The sequence below is a fragment of the Anas acuta genome, chromosome 4, assembly GCF_963932015.1.
Source record: "Anas acuta chromosome 4, bAnaAcu1.1, whole genome shotgun sequence".
Taxonomy (NCBI): domain Eukaryota; kingdom Metazoa; phylum Chordata; class Aves; order Anseriformes; family Anatidae; genus Anas; species Anas acuta.
Window position 1 is genome coordinate 16,946,911 of NC_088982.1, and position 19,540 is coordinate 16,966,450.

General features: G+C 56.9%; 2 protein-coding genes across 2 annotated transcripts; both read right to left on the reverse strand.

Annotated features, from left to right (window-relative positions):
* Positions 1 to 2,436: 2,436 nt before the first annotated feature.
* LOC137855304 (maestro heat-like repeat-containing protein family member 2B) lies at positions 2,437 to 5,541 on the reverse strand. The gene is made up of 9 exons (XM_068679341.1): positions 5,375 to 5,541; positions 4,833 to 4,970; positions 4,524 to 4,635; positions 4,186 to 4,329; positions 3,716 to 3,898; positions 3,420 to 3,572; positions 3,161 to 3,283; positions 2,842 to 2,944; positions 2,437 to 2,540 (listed from the first exon to the last, which is right to left on the reverse strand). Exons 1-9 carry the CDS (start codon positions 5,539 to 5,541, stop codon positions 2,452 to 2,454), a joined length of 1,212 nt encoding a protein of 403 aa, XP_068535442.1. The 3' UTR covers positions 2,437 to 2,451.
* Positions 5,542 to 5,596: 55 nt separating this feature from the next.
* LOC137855305 (maestro heat-like repeat-containing protein family member 2B) lies at positions 5,597 to 17,688 on the reverse strand. The gene is made up of 29 exons (XM_068679342.1): positions 17,552 to 17,688; positions 15,502 to 16,003; positions 15,052 to 15,174; positions 14,753 to 14,918; positions 14,448 to 14,546; positions 13,785 to 13,936; positions 13,370 to 13,513; positions 12,923 to 13,015; positions 12,560 to 12,629; positions 12,353 to 12,466; positions 12,193 to 12,266; positions 11,822 to 11,941; positions 11,573 to 11,680; positions 11,224 to 11,386; positions 10,919 to 11,101; positions 10,479 to 10,531; positions 10,157 to 10,264; positions 9,762 to 9,881; positions 9,500 to 9,622; positions 9,239 to 9,394; positions 8,881 to 9,003; positions 8,494 to 8,573; positions 8,141 to 8,279; positions 7,964 to 8,071; positions 7,606 to 7,710; positions 7,283 to 7,406; positions 6,809 to 6,921; positions 6,442 to 6,714; positions 5,597 to 6,331 (listed from the first exon to the last, which is right to left on the reverse strand). The coding sequence occupies exons 1-29, from the start codon at positions 17,686 to 17,688 to the stop codon at positions 5,597 to 5,599; spliced, it is 4,608 nt and encodes a 1,535-aa protein (XP_068535443.1).
* Between the last annotated feature and the right edge of the window lie 1,852 nt (positions 17,689 to 19,540).

The following is a 19,540-nucleotide window of genomic DNA, read 5'->3' on the forward strand; positions in this document are numbered from 1 at the left end:
CCTAAAGACGTATGATTCCCCACAATGCACAACTGCTTACCAGGGAGAGGCAGTTGTGTGTGCAGGTCCGCTTCTCTCAGGTCAAGCTTCTCTCCAGCTCTAGTGTCACCTATTTCCAGCGACGAGCTTCTCTGAGCGGTTTGCTGAGTTTGTCCGAACCTATCTTCATGAGGCAATCAAAGTGCCTGTTCCCGTCCTGGTCTCCATTCTCCCAGCCTGTTCTTCTTCACTTCTTTTTCCTGCTTCTTTATTGATGTAACTTCATCATGCTGCCTCTTTTTTTATCTTGAGGGCAGGCTCCCCTCTTATACCCTTCTCTCCACAGCAGTTCTTTTCCAAACAACTTTTCATTGGTCAGACAACTTTGAATATAACAACAACAGCAAACACTCAAAAACATCTATGCCTTAATGGCTGGAGAACAAGAGAACCAGCCGGGGAACAAGAAACAACTTTGCATATAACAGCAACAGCAAACACCCAGAAACTTCCATGCCTTAATGGCTGGAGAAGAAGGAACCCAAGACTGCATGGAGTCTCCTGAATCACCCTTCTTTGTTCCCTCTAAACTCTTTTACATTCCTGATGGCCACATCGTTAAGAGTCTGATGTTATCATCAACCATGGGGCTTTCTGACCCCCATGGCCACATTCCCAAATCTCCCCCTTCTTTATTAATATCAACCATTTTCTCAACACGAATTACCACTCCATATATAACAAAAGGACCACCCAAAAAATCAGAGCCTGCATCCAAGAGCGTTGTCCAAACACTTCTTGAACTCCAACAGGTTTGGTGCTGTGAGCACTGCCCTGGGGAGCCTTTTCCAGAGCCCGACCACCCTCTCGGTGCAGCACCTTTTCGTCAAAGCCAGCCTGAGCCACCCCTGTCCCAGAATCCCAGAATCACGGAACGGCTGAGGCTGGAAAGGACCTCCAGAGATCCTCTAGTCCAATGCCCCTGCTCAAGCTGGGTCACCTAGAGCATGTCACAGAGGATTGGATTGCATCCAGGCAGCTTTGGAATATCTCCAAAGGAAGAGACTCTACAAGCTCCCTGGGCAGCCTGTTCCAGTGCTCAGCTCCATGCTGTTCCCTCAGGTCCTGTCGCTGTCCCCAGAGAGCAGAGCTCAACGCCTGCCCCTCATGCGTTTGAAAAACCTCTGGGTCTGCTTGATGCTGTTTGATGAAAAACAGTGTTGAGAAACGCACATATGTCCCAGATGCAGTTTGTGGTGAGGACCATGGTGAAGCAGGCTGCCCCCCTGCAGCCCGTGGAGTACCACGGTGGAGCAGGGTTCCACGCCGCAGCCCGTGGAGGATTCCCCAGTGGAGCAGGTGGCCCTGCACCGACAGAGGCTGTGGCCTGTGGAAGACCCCTGCCGGAGCAGATCCCGGGCTAGACCTGTAGCCCGTGGAGAGGAGCCCACGCAGGAAGGAGCAAGGGGTCTGGCAGGAGCTGCTGCCCGTGGGAGACCCAGGTTAGAGCAGTTTGCTGCTGAGGGATGGACCCTGTGGTACAGACCCATACCTGGAGCAGTTCTGGAAGAGCTGCTGCCTGTGGGAAGCCCCCGCAGGATCAGTTTGGGAAGGATGGCATCCCATGGGAGCGACTCCACAGCACAGAGGACAAGAGTGACCAAGAAGGAGCAGTGAAATGCCATAGACTGACCACAGCCCCCATTCCCCTGCGCTGCTTGGGAGGAGGAGGTGGAAGAGGGTGGATGGCATTTTGGGTTTCTTTCCTTTGTTTCTCGCTTCTCTAGCTTGTTAGGAATAGGCAATGAATGTTACTGTCTCCCTACTCTGTTTGGCCTGTCACGATCATTGTTGAGCAATCTCCACGTCCTTATCTCAACCCTCAAGCCCTTTGCATCCTCTTTTCTCCCTGTTCCTCTTGGAGGAGGGGGAGTGAGAGAGCGGTTGTGGTGGAGCTCAGCTGCCCACCCGAGTAAAACCATCCCAGAAGCGCATGTTGAGAACTGCTTTGGAGAGCAGTTTTCCAAAGATGCCCAAGATGAGTTCCTGGAAGGTGCAAAGGGTGCAAAGGGCGCTTTAGTGAAACCTGGGGGAAAAAGTTAAGATCCAGGTTACAGTAGTATACGTTCTCTGCGCTCCTCACGAAATGGACACGTTGGGAACAGGAGTGGCAAGCAGTTTCTTTTTAAGGGAAGAAACCAATTTGGAGGGGCGACGTGTGCTTTCTCCCGTTTGCCAGCAGCCTCTCCTGATCGCGGTGACGTTTGCTGGATAACCCTGGGAGGCCTCACGGTTAGGTCCACCAGCTCCTGCAGAACCCATTTGTGCATCCTGCCAGGCTTTTCCCCACAGGCCCCAACGTGCCCCCCTGGCCCTACAAAAAAGACCCTTTGTCCGCAGAGGGGAGGCCACGTTGAGTTGGATTTCCCCAAGGACACAGCGAGCGGTGAGACCACGTACATGTACAGAGTTTTATTGCCCACAGGGTGCCACAGACACAGAGGGCCTTGTCTGCCATCTCCTCACTCCGGTGTCCTCAGTGCTGCTCCGGCCCTGGAAAGCTGCAACAAGACAGAGAGAGCTGTGAGCAGCCAGCCCAGGCAGCTGTGCCCCCTGCCACCCTGGAGCTCCTCTCCAGATTCTCCAGATCACTCCTTGATGGTTGCTCAAGCTTTTGAAGGAACTCGGAGGCAGGTTGCAAGGAAAAGCCCTGCGTCCCTGTCTACCCCATCTTCAGCCATGGGACACAGCACGGTGTCTGCCCTGTTCTGCAAAGGCAGGGCCCGGAGGAAAGAGAAAGCAGAGGCCCCTACAGCTCTCTGGTCAGGAAAGGGAGCGGGAAGTTCCAGTGCGGGCTCTCACCAAGGATTTCGAAGGTCGATGGGTGCAGCCTCTGCCCATTCTCTAGGCAGCCTCTCCTGGCTACGGTACGGAGCCTCTCCAACTTTGGGGGGGCGTATCTGGCCTAGGGCAAGACAGGAAGGCACAAGTTCACGGGGGTCCAAAAAGATGCCTTCTGTTGCCCCTCAGCCAGCTGGGGCAGGGGGAAGGGGAGAGGCAGTGGGTGGCCAGGAGGGATGGCCATGGCCCAGTCCCGGCCAGCCCCACATGCAGCACCGCACACTCCCCTGAGGGAGCCAGGGCAGGGCCCTGACGTCTCGCTGGAGCACAGCTTACTTACCAGGTAAGTGCAGAGCGCATCCTGCAGCTCTTGTGCACCCAGCCTCTTGCAGAGAGAGATGATCTCCCGTGGCCGCCTCAGCCCCATAAATGGAACACAGAGACTGAAGGTGATCTTGCACATCTGAAGAAGAGAGTTGTGCCGTCATTCCTCCTCCAGCAGCGTGTATGGGACCTGCCCAGGGAGCTCAGCCAGCCACGCCTCAGCCGTGGCCACGCAGCTTTCTGGGGCTTTGGGAGCAAGCTCCAAGGGCACTTACGCTGGCAACTGCAAAGTCGGGATCCCGGAGGTGCAGGAAAAGGCTGACCCATGTTTCCGCCACTTCTCCGGCAAAGAACGACCGCTTGCTCGAGGCTGAGGAGGCCAGGACTGAATAGAGGCGCAAGGCCGAGTAGCGAAGGTACTCTTCTTCCTGCAAGCAGAAAGCCGTTTGTCAGCTGGGTAACGAGGCCGAAGCAGGCACTCAGCCAGCAGAGGCCATCCAGGCGGCGCGTGCAGGCCCCTGCCCACCCCACGCTTCTCAGAGCAGCGGCAGCAAGAGCTGGCTTCACTCACAGACTCGAAGAACATCTTGGTGGACCTGGCGATGTCTTCAAAGGCCGATCCCAAGTTCACCGCCTGCAGCACCCTCACGAGCTCAGCTAGCGCCAGCATGCTTTCTGCAACCACCTCGGGACAGGCAGTGTCCGCCAGGCTCTGTTGCAGCACCTGGACAACTTGTCTCCCGTGCTTCTGCACCTGCAAAGGCAAAGACGTGCACAGACTTAGGGCTCTCCCTGCCTCCAAGGGCTGCTCTTTCTTTCCGTGGCTGACAGCTCTGCTCCAAAGCACTGTTCCTCTGACATTTGGCACCCAATTTGCCCTCGGCAGCCCTGCTGGCATCAGGGAAAGGAGCGCAGAATCAGAGAAAGGAGCCCTGCTTTTGCCTTTGCCGCTCTGTCCAGACCCTTGAAGCAGCTCTCCCCCGGGGTCTTGCTAGGGAGGGGAATATCCCTGCAGTCAGAGCGCAGGGAAATCCGTCTCACCTCCACGGGCATGCTGCCGGCTGCGTTGCCCAGAGCTCTCGCTGCCAGCTGCCTTATGGTGCTGCTTCGGTGCTGTGCTTTCTCAGCCAAGACACGCAGAGTCTTCAGGACGTTCCTCTTCTCAAGAGGCGGCTCCTTCATCAGCTGCAACAGAGCAACACAGCCACGAGAGTCAGGACACAACCTCAGCCCTGGCACAGCACACAAACAGGCTTCGCACAAAGGAGTCTCGATGGGGACGCTTGCTTCTCATCTCTCCCCACAGCAAGAGGCAGCCCAAGCAGCAATCTCTTTCAGAATAAGCCCTGGGGAGCCCCCCTGCCCTCCTACTGCCTCACCTCAGCAAAGAAAGCCATGGCTGTCAGCTGCAGGTTTGCTGATGGGTAGCGCAGCCACTGGGAGAAGATCTTAATCAGCTCCCGGGAGATGAGCTGGGCACGGAGCAGGACACTGCACAAAGAGCACAAGGGGCAACGCCCGGTCAAGTGGGAAGGCTGCAGGCTGCCACCGCGGACTTCCCCTCCTCCAGCACAGGCGCTGCTCTGCCCTGCACAGAGCTCCCCGAGCACGCAGGAACGGGCCCCGGCAGCCGTTCCCCTGGGCGCAGCCACCGAGAGGAAGGCAAGATGCTGCCCTGGGGCTCTCACCTCGTCAGGAGGCACATGCCCTCGGCATAAGTGCGGGGGCTCTCCAGCAGCGCCGACATTTTCTGCCTCCAGAACGGTGTCAGCCAGTTCTTCTCAGCACATTTGCTCAGCACTGACATTAGAGTTTCGCAGAAAGGCCTGGGGAAAGAGCAAGAGCCAGATCAGTCTCAGATCAGAGCAGTGTTTTGCAGGAGAAGACTTAGCAAAGCAAGAATGCTCAGCAGCTTTATGAGCCGGTTCTTCACTCCTCCCAAGCTCCAGCGAGGGAGAGAGAGGCAAAGAAGCGCAGAGGCAACGCTCTGTAGCCACCAAGTCTGTGGCAAAAGCTGGCCAGAAAAGCAACCGTCTTTTTTAGCCCTGGCAATGCCCCAAGCCGCTTACAGAAGGACAAAAGCCAGGGCCCCCAGGATCAGTCGATGGCAGGGAGGAGAGAGCACAGCTGCCCGTGGCCAGAGCTGGGCCACAAAGCAGGACAGGAAACACACAAGCATGCTTGGCTAGGCCATTCAAGCCCCCCTTGCCCTGCCCCTCCTGCTCCTGACCTGCACACGTTGCCCTCTTGCCGCTGATCCTCAGCGTGCCCTCTCCAGGGGCTGAGAGGCGCAAACAGCATCTCTTTCCCCAGTGCCTTGCTGAGCTGCAGCAGGAGCCCAGGGAGGAGGGAGGGAAGCAAGCTCTGGACCCCCTCCTTGGACTGCACAGACACCATTTCGGAGATGGCACGGGTGACCTGCAGGGAAATGAGAGCACCCGACAAGCACCCGTTAAACAAGAGCTTTGCCACCAGCCCCAGCCCGCTGGCTGCCTGGGGCACTTCTACTGCCTGCACGCCCCGTCTCCGGGACAGCCTTGCAGCCTGGGCGCAGCGGCTGTGCCGGCCGTCCCGAACTGCTACCGCTGAGACACTGCAGCAGTGTCCTGGCAGTGTCCAGAGACGCTTTCAAAGGGCACCCAACGCCTTGCCCTTGGACTGGGAGTGGGGGAGCAGGCACAAAGCCTCTGAACGTACAGTCAAGGACTCCGCAGAAGGCTGTTGGGCGTGCAGCCTGCAACTGGACGAGCTGGGCTGGGAGCTGTCGTCTCCCACTCTCCTCAGCTTCCTCGCTAAGCGCTTCAGCACACTGAGGCCAATGCTGGCTCTCCCCAGAGTCCTCCACAGCTCCAGTGTGTTTCTGCCAAGAGATGTGCAACCATGAGCCCGTCTGCTCTGTTCCCAGTGCTACAAGCACACCTCCGACATTTGGGTGGAGGACAAGGAGCTGCTGCTTCCCTTGGATCGCCCTAGGGGAGGGGAGGCAAGCTACGGCTCTCTGAGCCCAGCAGGAAAGGGAGGAGCGCATGTACCTGTCCAGAGGCACAAACTTCTCGAGGATGATGTTCACCGTGAGCCTCTCGTGATGGCGGGCCAGGATCAGCACCGCATGGTGCACGAAGAACATGAACAAGGGCTCCAGCATGGACTCTGTGCAGCTGTGCAGGGTGGAGAGGATTCCTCGCACCTGAAAGAAGCAGGGGAGAAAGAACGTCTTGGCACGGGAACATGGACGTTCAGCCCATGAGCCACGCCTGCTCCCTTGCCACGCTTTCACGCTCGAAGGCGAAATTTCACCCCTAGCACCCTGCCCGAGCCCTGACTCTGCCCCGAGAGCTTCTTTAGCACACAACCGGCAAGATGTGTGGTGCGACAGCCAAAGCGAGAAAGTCCAAGGCATGGAAAAAGGTCTCTTACGTCTGGACCAATGTCCTTTCCCCGGGTTTCCAGAAAGGTGACCATCCAGTGGCCTGCAGCACACACGTGGCTTCCTCTGGCACGCCGGAAGGGCTCCTGGATGGCATTCATGAAGTCTTCAGCCTGTTCTTTGGGGACGTTTTTGCAAACCATCTGGAAAGATGCAAGAACCAGGAGAGATCGAGATCCCGTCACGGCTCCGCTCCAGCTCTTCAGAACATAAGGCAAGCTTGAGGGCACTCCTTACCTCTGCGATGCGGATGGAGGTCTGGAGCTGCTGAGAGGCGTCGCTGCGAGCACTCAGCCCCTCACACAAGCTCGCAGGGTCGTCTGTCTCCAACAGCCTGTTCGTGGCCTTGGCTGGAACGAGCATGGGGAGAAAAGGGAAGTCCCACTTAGGGCAACTGAACTTCCCTTCCCAGTCTTTGCTGAAGGCCAGGGGAGTCAGTCTTGAACTCGCTGCAGCGGGATGGCCCTTGCCAGGTTCTGAGTGCCCCCGGCTGCAGGAAACGCTGCTGGCAGGTGGCACTGGGTGGCCCTCTGCCAGGATCCCTCCCCAGCTGGCTGGGGAGGTGGAGGACGAACAGGCTGGGGACAGGACAGCAGCCGAGCACCGTGCCTCTCCTTTCCCTCCTGGTGGCAGGGCCCAGCCCCCGCAGGGGATCCCGCTAGGGCCAGGCGGGGCAGAGGGCCGGCAGGCGCCTGCTCTACTCACACTCACCTTGGATGTGGAGAAGGGAGCTGAGGCAGGCAGCGGCCAGCTGGCGGGAGCTGCTCGTGGGCTCACAGGTCAGAGGCCCCAGCAATCCCGCCAAGGCGCCAAACGGCAGGTAGGCACCTCTTGTCTGCAGGGGCGAGAGGAAGAACAAGGGCTGGAGGTGGCCCCAGCACTCCCTTGCGTCTCCCAGCCGCGCCCTGCTCAGGCCAGGACTGGGCAGAGGGGGGCTGGGCGCTGGGGGACCCCACAGCCCGTGCACAGCTGGGCAGAGCTGCCCTGCCAGGCCCCCTTGCAGCTGGGGGCACGCGCTGGGCATCCTTCCTCACCTGAAAAGCCACTCCATCTCTGCAGTCCTCCAGCAGCTGGGCGCAGACCTGCAGGGCCCTCTTGCACACCCACGGCTTGTCCGAGGAGAGCCAGAACCACAGCACCTGGGGCAGAGCAGCTCTGTCTGCCAAGGGGCATCTTTCCCTTCCCGCCATCCCTCTCCATTTCCCTCCCTTCCTGGCACTTGCCCTGAGGGCCTGCCCTGCGGCACTGCCCCACTCTCTTCAGACGCACCTGCTCCCACCCAGGAGCTTTTCCCTGCAGCCAGCTCCCTGCTGCAGCCAGCCAGGGGCTGCCTCTTGGCTTTCCCCCCTGCAGGGCCCACTTCTTGGCCTCCAGCACCCCATGGATACTCACCCCGGCGATGTCTACAAAGTCGACAGGGCTTGGCTTTGTCTTCAGCAGGACTGCCATGAGCCGGCCCAGAGCCTTCGTGGCCATGTGCAGGGACTGAAAGCGGAGGAGAGGGACGGAGATGCAGGATCACGGCTGCTGCCAGCACACAGCTTGTGCTGGGAAGGGACAGCAAGTTACCTGGAGCTGCAGCACTGCCTGCTCTGCGTTCCTGATCTTCCTAATCTGCTCAGCCGCTGAGAGAAGTGGCAGGATGGCCTGGCAGCAGTCAGACAGCAGGCTGAAAATTTCCTCGCTGCTGAACAAGATCTCCAGCTTGCTGGCAAGGGGAAAAAAGAAGACAAGGGAAAAAAAAAATATAAGAGGAGTTCCTAGCGCTCTGCAGAGGGGGTCACATGGCATCTGGGCTTGTCCTCATCGACAGCCCCAAATCCAGCCAGCCTAGGCTGTGGCAGGGAGTGCTGCTCTTTGGGAGCTCCCCGACAGGAGGAACATCATCCCGCCTCACAGCCCCCGCAGCTCCTCGCTCTTACCTCCACTGCTCCAGGGCCAGAATCACCTTCAGGTGCAGGGACGCTGCCGGGAAGTCCCAGAGAGTCGTCTTCATCAAGTTCTGCAAGAGAAAGTTGCCAAGTGGGCATTGGGCACAGGAGAGCTCTCACACCCTGCCCGGGGACGGGCACTCCTGCCAGACACTGGCTGCAGCACTCAGGAGCTCCCACAGGGGCGCTGCAGGATGGAGAAGCTCCCCAGCGGCTGCCCAGCCATGGCCACTGCCTGCCAGCACCCAAGGGCCCCCCCACCAGCTGGGGACACGGCTCCAGGAGCTCAGGAGCTCCCACGCGGCTGAGGGAGACCTTCCTGCCTCCTGGCATGGCCCCAAACTCCCCTGCAAGACAGCCCTGGCTCTGGGCACTCACCTGCAGGATCAGCAGCAGCTTGTGCTTCAGGACAGGATGGAAGCTGCCCAAGTTCCCCACAGCTTGAACGGCACAGCCGACCTCAAGGATGCTCTGTGCCACGGCAAGGTTGGTCTGCAAGTTCTGGGGCCCAAGAGAGAAGAAAACCCTTTGAACTGGAGGAAGGGCCACAGACTGCAAGAGGAACATGTGCACGCGGGGGAAATCTAGGGGAAGGGCTTGGATCTTCCTGCTGGGACAAACCATTCCTCGGGGGACCTTTGGAAAGAGACGGCCCCTCTCAGGATGCCCTAGCACGGAGGGCTTGGAGCTGGGACTGCACCCAGCAGCCCTGCCCCTGCACGCCCCGAGCTCTCACCTGGCTGCTGGAGATGGAGAGCAGCAGGATGTTGCCCACGATGTCTGCCTCCACGTGGGCGAGCAGTTGTTCCTTGGAGGCACGCAGTGCCATGCTGCTGTGGGCGAGCATGACAGCACTGCAAGTGGCCTCAGCTCTCCTGCTGGCCTGGGGCGTCTGCGTTGCAAGAGATGCTGTGAGACATCCGCCCCATGGCCCCCCACAGCCCACGATGAAAAGCAGGTGGAAGACAGCCAGGGAGGGAAACCCCAAACACCTCACCTTCCTGCGTCTGGAAACCCTCAAGCCCCGGCCACTGCACAAGGTGGCAGCAAATGTTGTTAAAGTCTCCAAGACCAGGCCGAAGTGGCTGTCGGCGGCTTGGCAGACGAGAGAAATGATTCCCTGCAACAAGAGACCGAGGGACAGTCGGCACGGGCCCAGCCGTTCAGTCATGGCCAGCCACAGTGGCGGGCAGCAATGAGGAGCCTGGAGCAGGGCCGGGAGAAGCCCCTTCCCCCAGGGACAGAGCAGGGAAGCTCACCTGGGCCTCAGATGGCTCCTCAGGTTGTGCTCTCGTCAGATGGTGCAGCAGGTTCTCTTGGACGTGTGGGAGTTCCTGACAAGCTGCCAGCGTCGTCCCAAGAGCCTTGTATAGGAAAACCTGCAAGGGAACAAGCCGAGCCCGAGATGCAGCAACAGCCTGGCGTGCTGCAACGGGGCCAGCGCACGGGGAGCAGCCGAGCCCGGACGCAGGGATGGGCTTTCGCCAGCCCCGCTCAGCACGAGAGGAGGGAAAGGCCGCGGGGGGCAAGGGCCGGGGAAGCAGCGCAGACAGCCCTCGTGGGCAAGCACCGCCTGCAGCCCCAGCCCCAGCCCCGCACGTGGGCGGGGGCCCCGTGGCTGCGCTGCCAGGGGAGAGCCGGGCAGGGAACCGACCTTCTCCCCAGAGCTGCTGGGAGAGCTGTCCAGCCGCTGGCTCAGCGCACAGCTCAGGCGCTTGATCCAGGCGTCGTCCCCGATGGTTTCCAGGGATGCCCTCAGGAGCTGCAGGAGAGAACAGGAGAGGAAGCGAATGCTTCTTGGCCTTTGACAAGCAGGAAGAGGCAGTGCCAAGGCACACGGCCACACCAGAGTGGCCTTCCACGAGAGCTGTGGCCCGTGGGAGAAGGGAGACAGATGCAGGAGGAGGAGGAGGAGTGGGGTGCCTGGGAAACACCCCTGCCACCTCTCTATGCTACGCCTCCCAGGGCTGCAGTACCTGAAGCAGACGGCGCTCCCACTCGGCAGCGTCTGGGATGTTCCCCTTTCCTCCTAGAAAGTAGGAAGAAGACAAAAAACCTTGCTTGGGACCAAGCCACAGACGAAGAGCTGCTGCAAAGCTGGCCTGGCCCAGGGAAGCTGGTGGCTGCACCCGCTCCAGAGGCAGCCGTCCATCCCTCCCCACAAGCACCGCCCCAGCAGGGCCATGGAGGTGCCACCAGGACCAGCATGCTGTCCAAGGGGACGGGAAGGGCCCCATCCATGCGCCGGGACGAATGGATCGCTGTGGGACCCCAGCTTCAGTGCTGGCTCCCGGGCAGGGAAACGAAACGGCAACAGAACAAGCTCTGGGCACCAGGCAGGGATTCCCCTTAGCCATGCTGGGAAGCTGACTTGCCATGCCCTCCCTCCCTCTCCCCCTCCCCAGCAGCACTTTACCTTGGAGGTACTGCAGCAGCAGGGGAATCTCGGTGTTCCACGTGGCCCCCACAGCTGCGTGGATCCTGCTGTGGAGGCTCCGCATCACCAGCAAGGCAGCAGCTTGGAGTTCACTGCCCGCAAAAGGAGACCCCGCCACCACCAGCAGGCGAGCCAGCAAGTTGTGCGGAGTCAGCGTCGTGTCTGCGGGGAGAAAGAAATGCTGGGTGAGATGCCGAGCCACACCATGCCCTGCCACGCTGCCGTCCCTGCAGGACGCAGACCCAGAGGGAAGCAGAGCTCCGTGGGGGAGTTGCTACTCCTACCTTGCAACAGGGCGTTGAGGACATCGGGATCCAGTTCATGATGCTCATGCCCTGCTGTCAGCTCATTGCTCTCAGCCAGGGCGCGGAGACAGCGCGAGAGGGGGATCAGCATGCCCGTGTACTTGGCTGGCATCACATAGATCAGCAGCCTCGGCCACAGGAGCTGTAGGCAATGAGACAATTCAGCCCGTCAGCATTTCTGCCTCAGCTCAGAGATGGGGAGGATGGTGTGCATCTCCCTGAGCACTTCCGAGCATGCTGGGGGCGAGCTTTCAGGTGTGCAAAGGAACAAATGGCCTGAAGAGAGGAGAGGAGAGGAGCAGCAGCAGCAGGACAGAGGAGGACTTACTTTGGCCATTCCTCTCACAGAGATGTCCAGGGACCCCAGGACGTCCATGCACAGCCCTTGGAGAGCTCCTTCTTCCTGGGCTTCCTGGGCAGACAGGAGTCCCGCAGCCTGCAAGACAACATTGGGAACCCCCCGCACCGCTTGCTCTCAGTTCCTGCCCCAGAAGGCTCAGGCGTGGCCCCAGCAGGCTCCCATGCCAGCCTCCTGGCAGCAGATCTCCCCAGGGAAGATGTTGCACGCTGTCCTTACCCTTCTGCTCGAGCTCTGGCTGAACTCGCTGAAGATGTAGCCCACGACGTCCCACGCTGAGCAGCTCTGGGCATTGGCACTGAGCAGCTCCCTGATGAAGTGCAGAACTGCCCTCCTCACCTGCCAGGGGTCAAGTGTGCTTAGCACAGGGCCACGGGGACCTGCCCATGCTGGCAGCGGCATCACCTCTGGCCGTCAGCCCTCCCTCCGGTAAACATGAAGGAGCAGGGAAATGGCTAGCTAGGTCCGAGCCCTTCTAGTCCAGCCTTGCCAGGCTCTGCCTCTGCCCTGAGGGAAAAGGTTTCTCTCCCACTCCGACCCCAACCCCGACCCCGACCCCGACGGCACAGTCCCTTCCCAAAGCAGCTCACCCGGATGCTGGGGTCCCTGCACACATGCTTGACAGCCCCCACCACCTGGGGCAGCTTCTCTGCCATCGCGGGCTCTGCAAGAGATCCAGTGAGGCATGCGTGGAGGCACAGCCCAGAGGGCGGAAGAGAGCCCTCCAAGCCCTGACCCCGCAGTACTGACCGTCACAGCGTGCCAGAGCACCGAGCAGACCCAGGGCTGCCACGCGCACGGCCTCCCTCTCGTGGCCCAGCTGGGACTCCAGGAACGGGATCGTCTCCTCTGGGCACATGCGAACTGTGGGGAGGAAATCCCATCCTGCATTAGCAAGCAGCTTTGGGAGAGAGCTGCCGGGACACCACGGGGCAGCGCCACAGCTCCTCTCCTTACCTTGCAGCAGGATGCACTGGCTCAGCTCTGCCTTCTGCTCCTGGCTGTGCTCTGTGGTGTCAGTAGTGAGCTGTGGGAACAAGGTGGGAACATAGTGGAGCAAGTCCCAGCAGCATCGAGAGGGCCCGAAAAGAAATGGCGCTGCCAGCTCTCATCTCCCTGGGCACTTGTGGCAAGAGGACCCCCAGTCAAAACCCAGCCCACCCCACAGCGTCCCCAGGGACACACGCACAGGTCTGGAGCACCCAGGAGCCACCCAGGAGCCACGGCTGAGCAGCATTCAAAGACTCGGGGCTCTGGAGTCCTCCCGAGACTCAGCCAAGAGGGAATTGCTGTGGCTGTGTGGCTGCAGGCTCCCCTTACCTCGCTGTACACGACACTGCTGATGGCAAGACACTTGCCCTTGGGGACGGGGATCTGAGCTTGCTCCAGGGCCTCCAGGAAAGAAAGGAGGCTCTGCAAGAGAACAGGAGAGGAAGAAAGGGCCGAAGCCATGTCAAGCCACTTGCGAATGGAGCGACTGTGCACAGCAACACAGCTCCCCGTGCAAACAGCCCCCAGGGAGGTGGGGGCAAAGCCTCCCATCTCCCAGAGGTGGGCCCCACTGCCTCTTGGCTCCCTCCTGGCCCCATCACGGTTGCTCTTCCCTTGCCTGAAGAGCCCAGGGAGCCTCGCATCTCCACGGACCTCCCTGTTGCACGTTTCTCTAAGGGGAGCTCCCTGGCTCCTCCCTGCATGCCACAGCTCCCTGAGCCCTTGTGCCACTTGCACAGACCCCACGGCCATGCCAGGCCCTGCGCCACACCTCACCTTGGTCACCCTGGAGGTGTCTTGGACCGTCCGGTACTGGTGCAGGAGCCAGAGGAGCTGCTCCCAGACATGCTCCCGGTGCTCCTCCTTGTGCAGGAGGACACGCATCAAGGGAGTCATGGCCCCGATGACAGCTTGCTTGTCCTGGAGAGGAAGCGGGGAGGCCCAGCGTCAAAGGCTGAAGGTCTGCCCTGCCCACAGAGGGGCAGGGCAGAGAGGTTTTCCCCACCCCTCACCCCCAGCCCTGCCTGCCCAAATGCCCTGGGCTTCAGCTGCTTCCCCGCAGGGAGCCCCCAGCCCCAGGCACAGAGCCAGGCTGGGGCCTTCTGCAGCCAGCCCGCTGGGCACAGACAGAGGCACAGGCACAGGGGACATCCCTGCTGCCGTCCCCAGCTGGGAAAGCAGCACTTCTCACCTCTTCCTCCTGGCAGTCCAGCAAGGTGCTTGCCACAGAGCAGAACACCTGGGAAAGGCTTTCGTAGAGCTGCTCCTTCTCCGGAGCAGGCAAGGAGCATCCTTTCCAGGTGCAGATGTAAACGTTGACCACTTTGGCCCACTGCTCCAGAGCTGCAGCAAGAGAAGAGAAAAAGGAGCCTGGAGCAGGGAAGGGAGCGGCACCCCCCGCCAGCCTGCTGGAAGCACAGTTCATTCAGCTCAGGAGCAGATCTAGGTTCGAGGGCAAGTTGTGTGCTTGAGGTGTCTCAAGGACAACGCCAAACCGTTTCTGTCCTCCACATGACACCTTCTCCTCACAGGCTCCAGCATTTTCCTCTGCAGCCTTCCCCTGCCCTTCCCTTCCCCAAGTTTTGCCCATCAGGGCACATGAACCCGGTAGGAAAGCCCAGGAAGGGGACCCAGGGGTTCCCGGGCACCTTCACCTCCAGCCCACAGAAACCTTCACCCACCCTTTCCAGGCGCCCCCAACGCTTTGGGATGGCAGCAGCGTGGGCTCAGGCCCGCCATGCCCGCTCTGAGACCAGAGCGAGGTGCCAGGGGCTGCCCTGCCCCTGCCCCTGCCCCTGCCCCTGCCCCTGCCCCTGCCCCTGCCCCTGCCCCTGCCCCTGCCCCTGCCCCTCACCACCGCAGGCAGCACGCAGGATCCGGCCGCTCCCGAACTGGCCCACCACGGTGCACAGCCCCAACAGCACCACGCGCATGAAGGGGATGCACTGCAGGGCTGCGAAGAGAACGGAGAGTGGCCACGGTCAGAGCCCCCAGCCGGCACTGGCAGCGAGGGAGGAGGCGCTGCAGCCACGGTGCCCCCCAGCTCAGCACGGCTTGCGTGGAGAGGGGAAGGATCCCTTTCTATCCCAGCTCTCCCAGCCTGGCCCAAAGTGGGAGGGGAAGGAGGGAGGGAGGGAGGATGGCGGTGCTGGACCGTACCGTTGGTGCTGAGGAGTTTGCCCACAGTGATGAGCACAAACTCCTTGGAGATCTGTCCTGGGGCATTCAGCTGGGCCAGGAGCTCGGCTAGCACGAAGCTGAAGTGGGAGCGGGCCAGAGCCACCAGGACGTCACTGGCAGCCACCTTCGTGTCTTCCGTCACGCCCTGAAAAAGAGGCTCAGGTTGGCTCAAGAGCCTCTGTGGGGCCCCAAGGCCAGCAAAACCTGTCTGTGTGCTCCGCATTGCCCTCCAATGCCTGGCAGGCTGCTCCCCTCGCCTTCCAAGAGCACCATCTCACCTGGTCAGCTGTCAGGTCCCAGGACACCTCTGCTAGCAGCCGGTTGATGACACCGCACTGCAGGCAGCTGTCATCACCCCACAAGACGCTCTCCAGCGCACAGTAAGTCTGCGCTCTGTCGCCCTGGGGACAGAGCACCATAGGGATCAGTTGCACTTGCTTTGCTCCTCCTGCCAGCGTGCCGCCAGCTGCCCGCCCTCGCTCTGCAGAGCCTAGGGATGTGCTGCTGGGGCTGGGAAGCTGCAAGAGGGACACAAAGCCTCTGGGCTTGGGCAGCCAGGGGACCTTGGGATGGGGCCCGGGCAAAGGACTGCTCCTTGAGAAGCTCCAGGCTGGGCACTGCCCTGTGCCGGGGCTTCTGGACGAGAAAACCAGGAGGGCAGAGGTGCCGCCAGGCACAGGCTCCCCCTGCTCCCCCCGCTGCATCATGGTGGGGAGCCCCCAGCTCACCTCCTCGTCTTGCAGGCGCTCTAGCAAAGTCGCAACACTGGCAGAGGTCGGGGCCGCTTCAGGGACAGGCCCTGGCACCCTGCCTCTGCCCTGGCGACGGCTCCGTCTGGGCCAGCAGCCCACACCTGGAAGGAAGGAAAGAACGGAGCAGGTGGCATCGGTGCTGCTGGCTGCAGGGGTTGGAGCTGGTAGGGACGAGGATCTTGGCCAGCTGGGAGAGAAATCTCCGCAGGAGACGCAGCCCCGAGCAGCCTGCTGGGAAGGGTCCTGCTTCAGCCCCCAACCTCCCTCCCGCTGCCCCTCACCGCTAAGGGCTCTCAGCCTCTCCATCGCAGCAGGATGTCCCCAGATAGACACAACGCTCTCTCTGGGTCCTCCTCCTAGCGGCCCCACAAGCAACTGGGCCACAGCTGGCACGCACGGCAGAGGGATGTAGGAGGGATACACTGTGACCTCAGCACCAGGGCCTGTTACCACACAGAGGGCCGTCCCTAGCTCATGGCTGAAGTAGACTTGAGGAGGAAACTTCGGCACTGAAATCCATCCTGGCAAACCTACCGTATCTTGGTCTGGTTGTCACCTGTCACCACTTCTCCCCTGGGGTCATAGAATCACAGAATGTCCTGAGCTGGAAGGGACCCACGAGGATCGCTGAGGCCAACTCCTGAGTCTCCAAAGTGTTATAAAAGAGGTCTCAACTCAATCTGAATTTTGTAATGTTTATAAAACAAATATTTCTAAAAGGTATAAAAGCTATAAACGGTATAAAAGGCAAGTAAACAGCGCTGGGTGTGCGGGGAGCCTACGCTCCACCAACACGCACACACAAACATCAATTTTCTAAATATACAGCACATTGCTTTACATACTAAACCCGACGATGCTTATACATACACACAACCAGGAAAGGTAACAAAGAATCCTTGAAGTTCCATGCCTTAACAGTCTCCATCTTCCATTCCTTTTCTTGATTACATGCAAGTCTCCATTTTCCATTCCTTTTGAACAATATGTCTGGCTTTAAGTTGTCAAGCAACTCGGTCTTCAGGCCTTCTGTATCCCGTCGTTCTTCCCAGATCGAAGAAAAGCATATCCATCTCCTTCTCAAGGCCAATAGGTCAAAGGCCTGGGTCAAAAGGCACGTCCAGGTCAGCAGGGGGTGTAACAGCAAAAGCCTTGGATGGCTGTAGCAGCAGAGGGGCCCATGGCGTAGCAGAAGGATCAGTAAAGGAGCCCGCAGCTCCCTCACTGTCTGGCAAACCACACGTTTCTGACTGTGGTCCCACAGGGCTGTGTAAGGCCTCAGAGATTGCTCGCCAGGTGCTGAGCAGTCCCACCGCAACCTTGTCGTTTTTAGTAGCAGAGTCCCACACCTTGACCTCAGTTTGGTCCCATATTTCGGGCTCCTAAACTGTCCGATTGTCAATAAGGAGAATAAGTTGCAAGGTGACCAGGACAGTCTTTGTTCCTAAAGACGTATGATTCCCCACAATGCACAACTGCTTACCAGGGAGAGGCAGTTGTGTGTGCAGGTCCGCTTCTCTCAGGTCAAGCTTCTCTCCAGCTCTAGTGTCACCTATTTCCAGCGACGAGCTTCTCTGAGCGGTTTGCTGAGTTTGTCCGAACCTATCTTCATGAGGCAATCAAAGTGCCTGTTCCCGTCCTGGTCTCCATTCTCCCAGCCTGTTCTTCTTCACTTCTTTTTCCTGCTTCTTTATTGATGTAACTTCATCATGCTGCCTCTTTTTTTATCTTGAGGGCAGGCTCCTCTCTTATACCCTTCTCTCCACAGCAGTTCTTTTCCAAACAACTTTTCATTGGTCAGACAACTTTGAATATAACAACAACAGCAAACACTCAAAAACATCTATGCCTTAATGGCTGGAGAACAAGAGAACCAGCCGGGGAACAAGAAACAACTTTGCATATAACAGCAACAGCAAACACCCAGAAACTTCCATGCCTTAATGGCTGGAGAAGAAGGAACCCAAGACAGTCTTTGTTTCTAAGGACGTACATGTATGATTCCCCACAATGTGCAGCTGCTTACCAGAGAGGGGCAGCTGTGTGCGCAGGGCCGCTTCTCTCAGCTTGAGCTTCTTCCGAGCACCGGTGCTCCCATTTCCAGCGACTTTCTGTGCGAGCTTCTCTGAGCGGTTTGCTGACTTTGGCTGAAGCTATCTTCATGAGGCGATCAATGTCCCTGTTCCCGTCCTGGTCCCTGTTCTGCTAGCCTGTTCCTTTTCATTCCTTCTTTCTACTTCTTTATTGATGACATAACTTCATTATATCGTGCTGCCTTTTTTTTTTTTATTTTGAGGGCAGGCTCCCCTCTTCTACCCTTCTCCCCACAGCAGTCCTTTTCAAAACCAACTTTTCATTGGTCAAACAACTTTGTCTGGCAACAGCAAACACCCAGAAACTTCCATGCCTTAAAGGCTGGAGCACAAGCAACCCGAGACTGCATGGAGTCTCCTGAATCACGTTTCTTTGTTCCCTCTAAGCTCTTTTACATTCCTGATGGCCACATCGTTAAGAGTCTAATGCTATCTCAACCATGGGGCTTTCCAACCCCCATGGCCACATTCCCAAATCTCCCCCTTCTTTATTAATATCGACCATTTTCTCGACACGAATTACCACTCCATATATAACACAAGGAAGCATCCTAATAATTGTTAAAAAAAAAAAAAAAAAAAAAAAACAACTACACATGATTTCTCTACATTGTGAGGAAAATAGAAATTCCATGCTGGGTCTAACTGGATACTCTTTCAAAGGTCATTGGAATGAAGAACATCTGCTTCAGAGCAGGTCCCTCCTCAGTTCAGTATTTATTCTCCACTAATTAGACTCATTAAGTATATACTTTACTTGCCTGCCTGTTGGAACATACAATTATTGCTGTTAAAAAAAAAAAAAAAAAAAAGTAAAACAACTTGGACTTGGACAGGGGCCATTTCTATGCTTTCATATGCTGTTTAGGGGAAGAGATCCATGAAATCCCATTGTCTTAATGATTCCTGTTCTTTCATAGCTTGTACTTCTCTTTGGGGTTAAAAGAAGAGAAAGGTAGTTAAAACCATCTAATTCTTTCATTGTGCTTAAAGCCACATTGGAGATATGTGGAATAAGTTGGAAGCTAGCATAACCTCCTAAAAAAGAACATTTCTGGAGTTTACTGACTACTCTTCATTCTTATTTATACTACTATGAATGCTTTGTTTTTGTTTTTGTTTTTGTTTTTGTTTTTGTTTTTGTTTTTGTTTTTGTTTTTGTTTTTGTTTTTGTTTTCTTCCTCTGACATTTTAAATTTACATTCTCTATCTGTCTGGACCTATACAAATTAAAACAGTCAAAAACTATTAATACCCTAAATATGAAAATATCTTTTTTTTTTTTCTTTTTTTTTTAATAGTTTGAACTATTTTACTCAAAGGAAAGCTCTCCCGAAATAGCAAATGTTTTCGCAAACACTTTGAGTTTGGATACCATTTCTTCTTTGATTCTCTACTTGACTTAAAAGGGAATGTATCCATGGATGTCACTGCATTTAGTAAGTGGAAACTAATCTTTAATTTGGCTTTAAAAATAGAAAGAAAGGAAGTATACTTATTTGAATCATGATCAGCTTCAGCCTTATGATGCAGAAGCTACAGAAACCTCAGGAACATTTTCAGGCAATGCCAATAAAGACTGAGAAAAAAGAGATAGATATTTCTGAAGAAAATCGAGCTTTAAAGAACAATATACTTTCATAAATACTTTACTTTTTATAATTGTGATATCTAGCTTACTTTTCCCTAAAAATAATATTATTAATATTATATAACATTAAATATATATTTAATAAATATATTATAATAATATATTATAAATCTATACTATACATATATTGTAATAATATAATATTATTAATATTAGTATTATTGTTAATAATATATATGCTATTATTAATGATATATAATAATATATAATATTGTGTATATGACATGATATATCATATATAATATATATATAATATATATTATTATTAATA

Bases quoted from the DNA above. Each gene is read 5' to 3' on its own strand.
- LOC137855304 (XM_068679341.1), bottom strand. From the start codon at position 5,541: ATGGTGTCTGTGCAGTCCAAGGAGGGGGTCCAGAGCTTGCTTCCCTCC. The intron at 4,636-4,832 runs GTGAGAGCCCCA...CTCTTTGTGCAG, and splicing joins GGCATGTGCCTCCTGACGAG to TGTCCTGCTCCGTGCCCAGC. The intron at 3,899-4,185 runs GTGAGACGGATT...TTGCCTTTGCAG, and splicing joins CCGGCAGCATGCCCGTGGAG to GTGCAGAAGCACGGGAGACA.
- LOC137855305 (XM_068679342.1), bottom strand. From the start codon at position 17,688: ATGAAGATAGCTTCAGCCAAAGTCAGCAAACCGCTCAGAGAAGCTCGC. The intron at 16,004-17,551 runs GTAAGCAGCTGC...AGTCTACTTCAG, and splicing joins CACACAGCTGCCCCTCTCTG to CCATGAGCTAGGGACGGCCC. The intron at 6,922-7,282 runs GTGAGTGTGAGT...TGCTCGTTCCAG, and splicing joins CTCCCTTCTCCACATCCAAG to CCAAGGCCACGAACAGGCTG.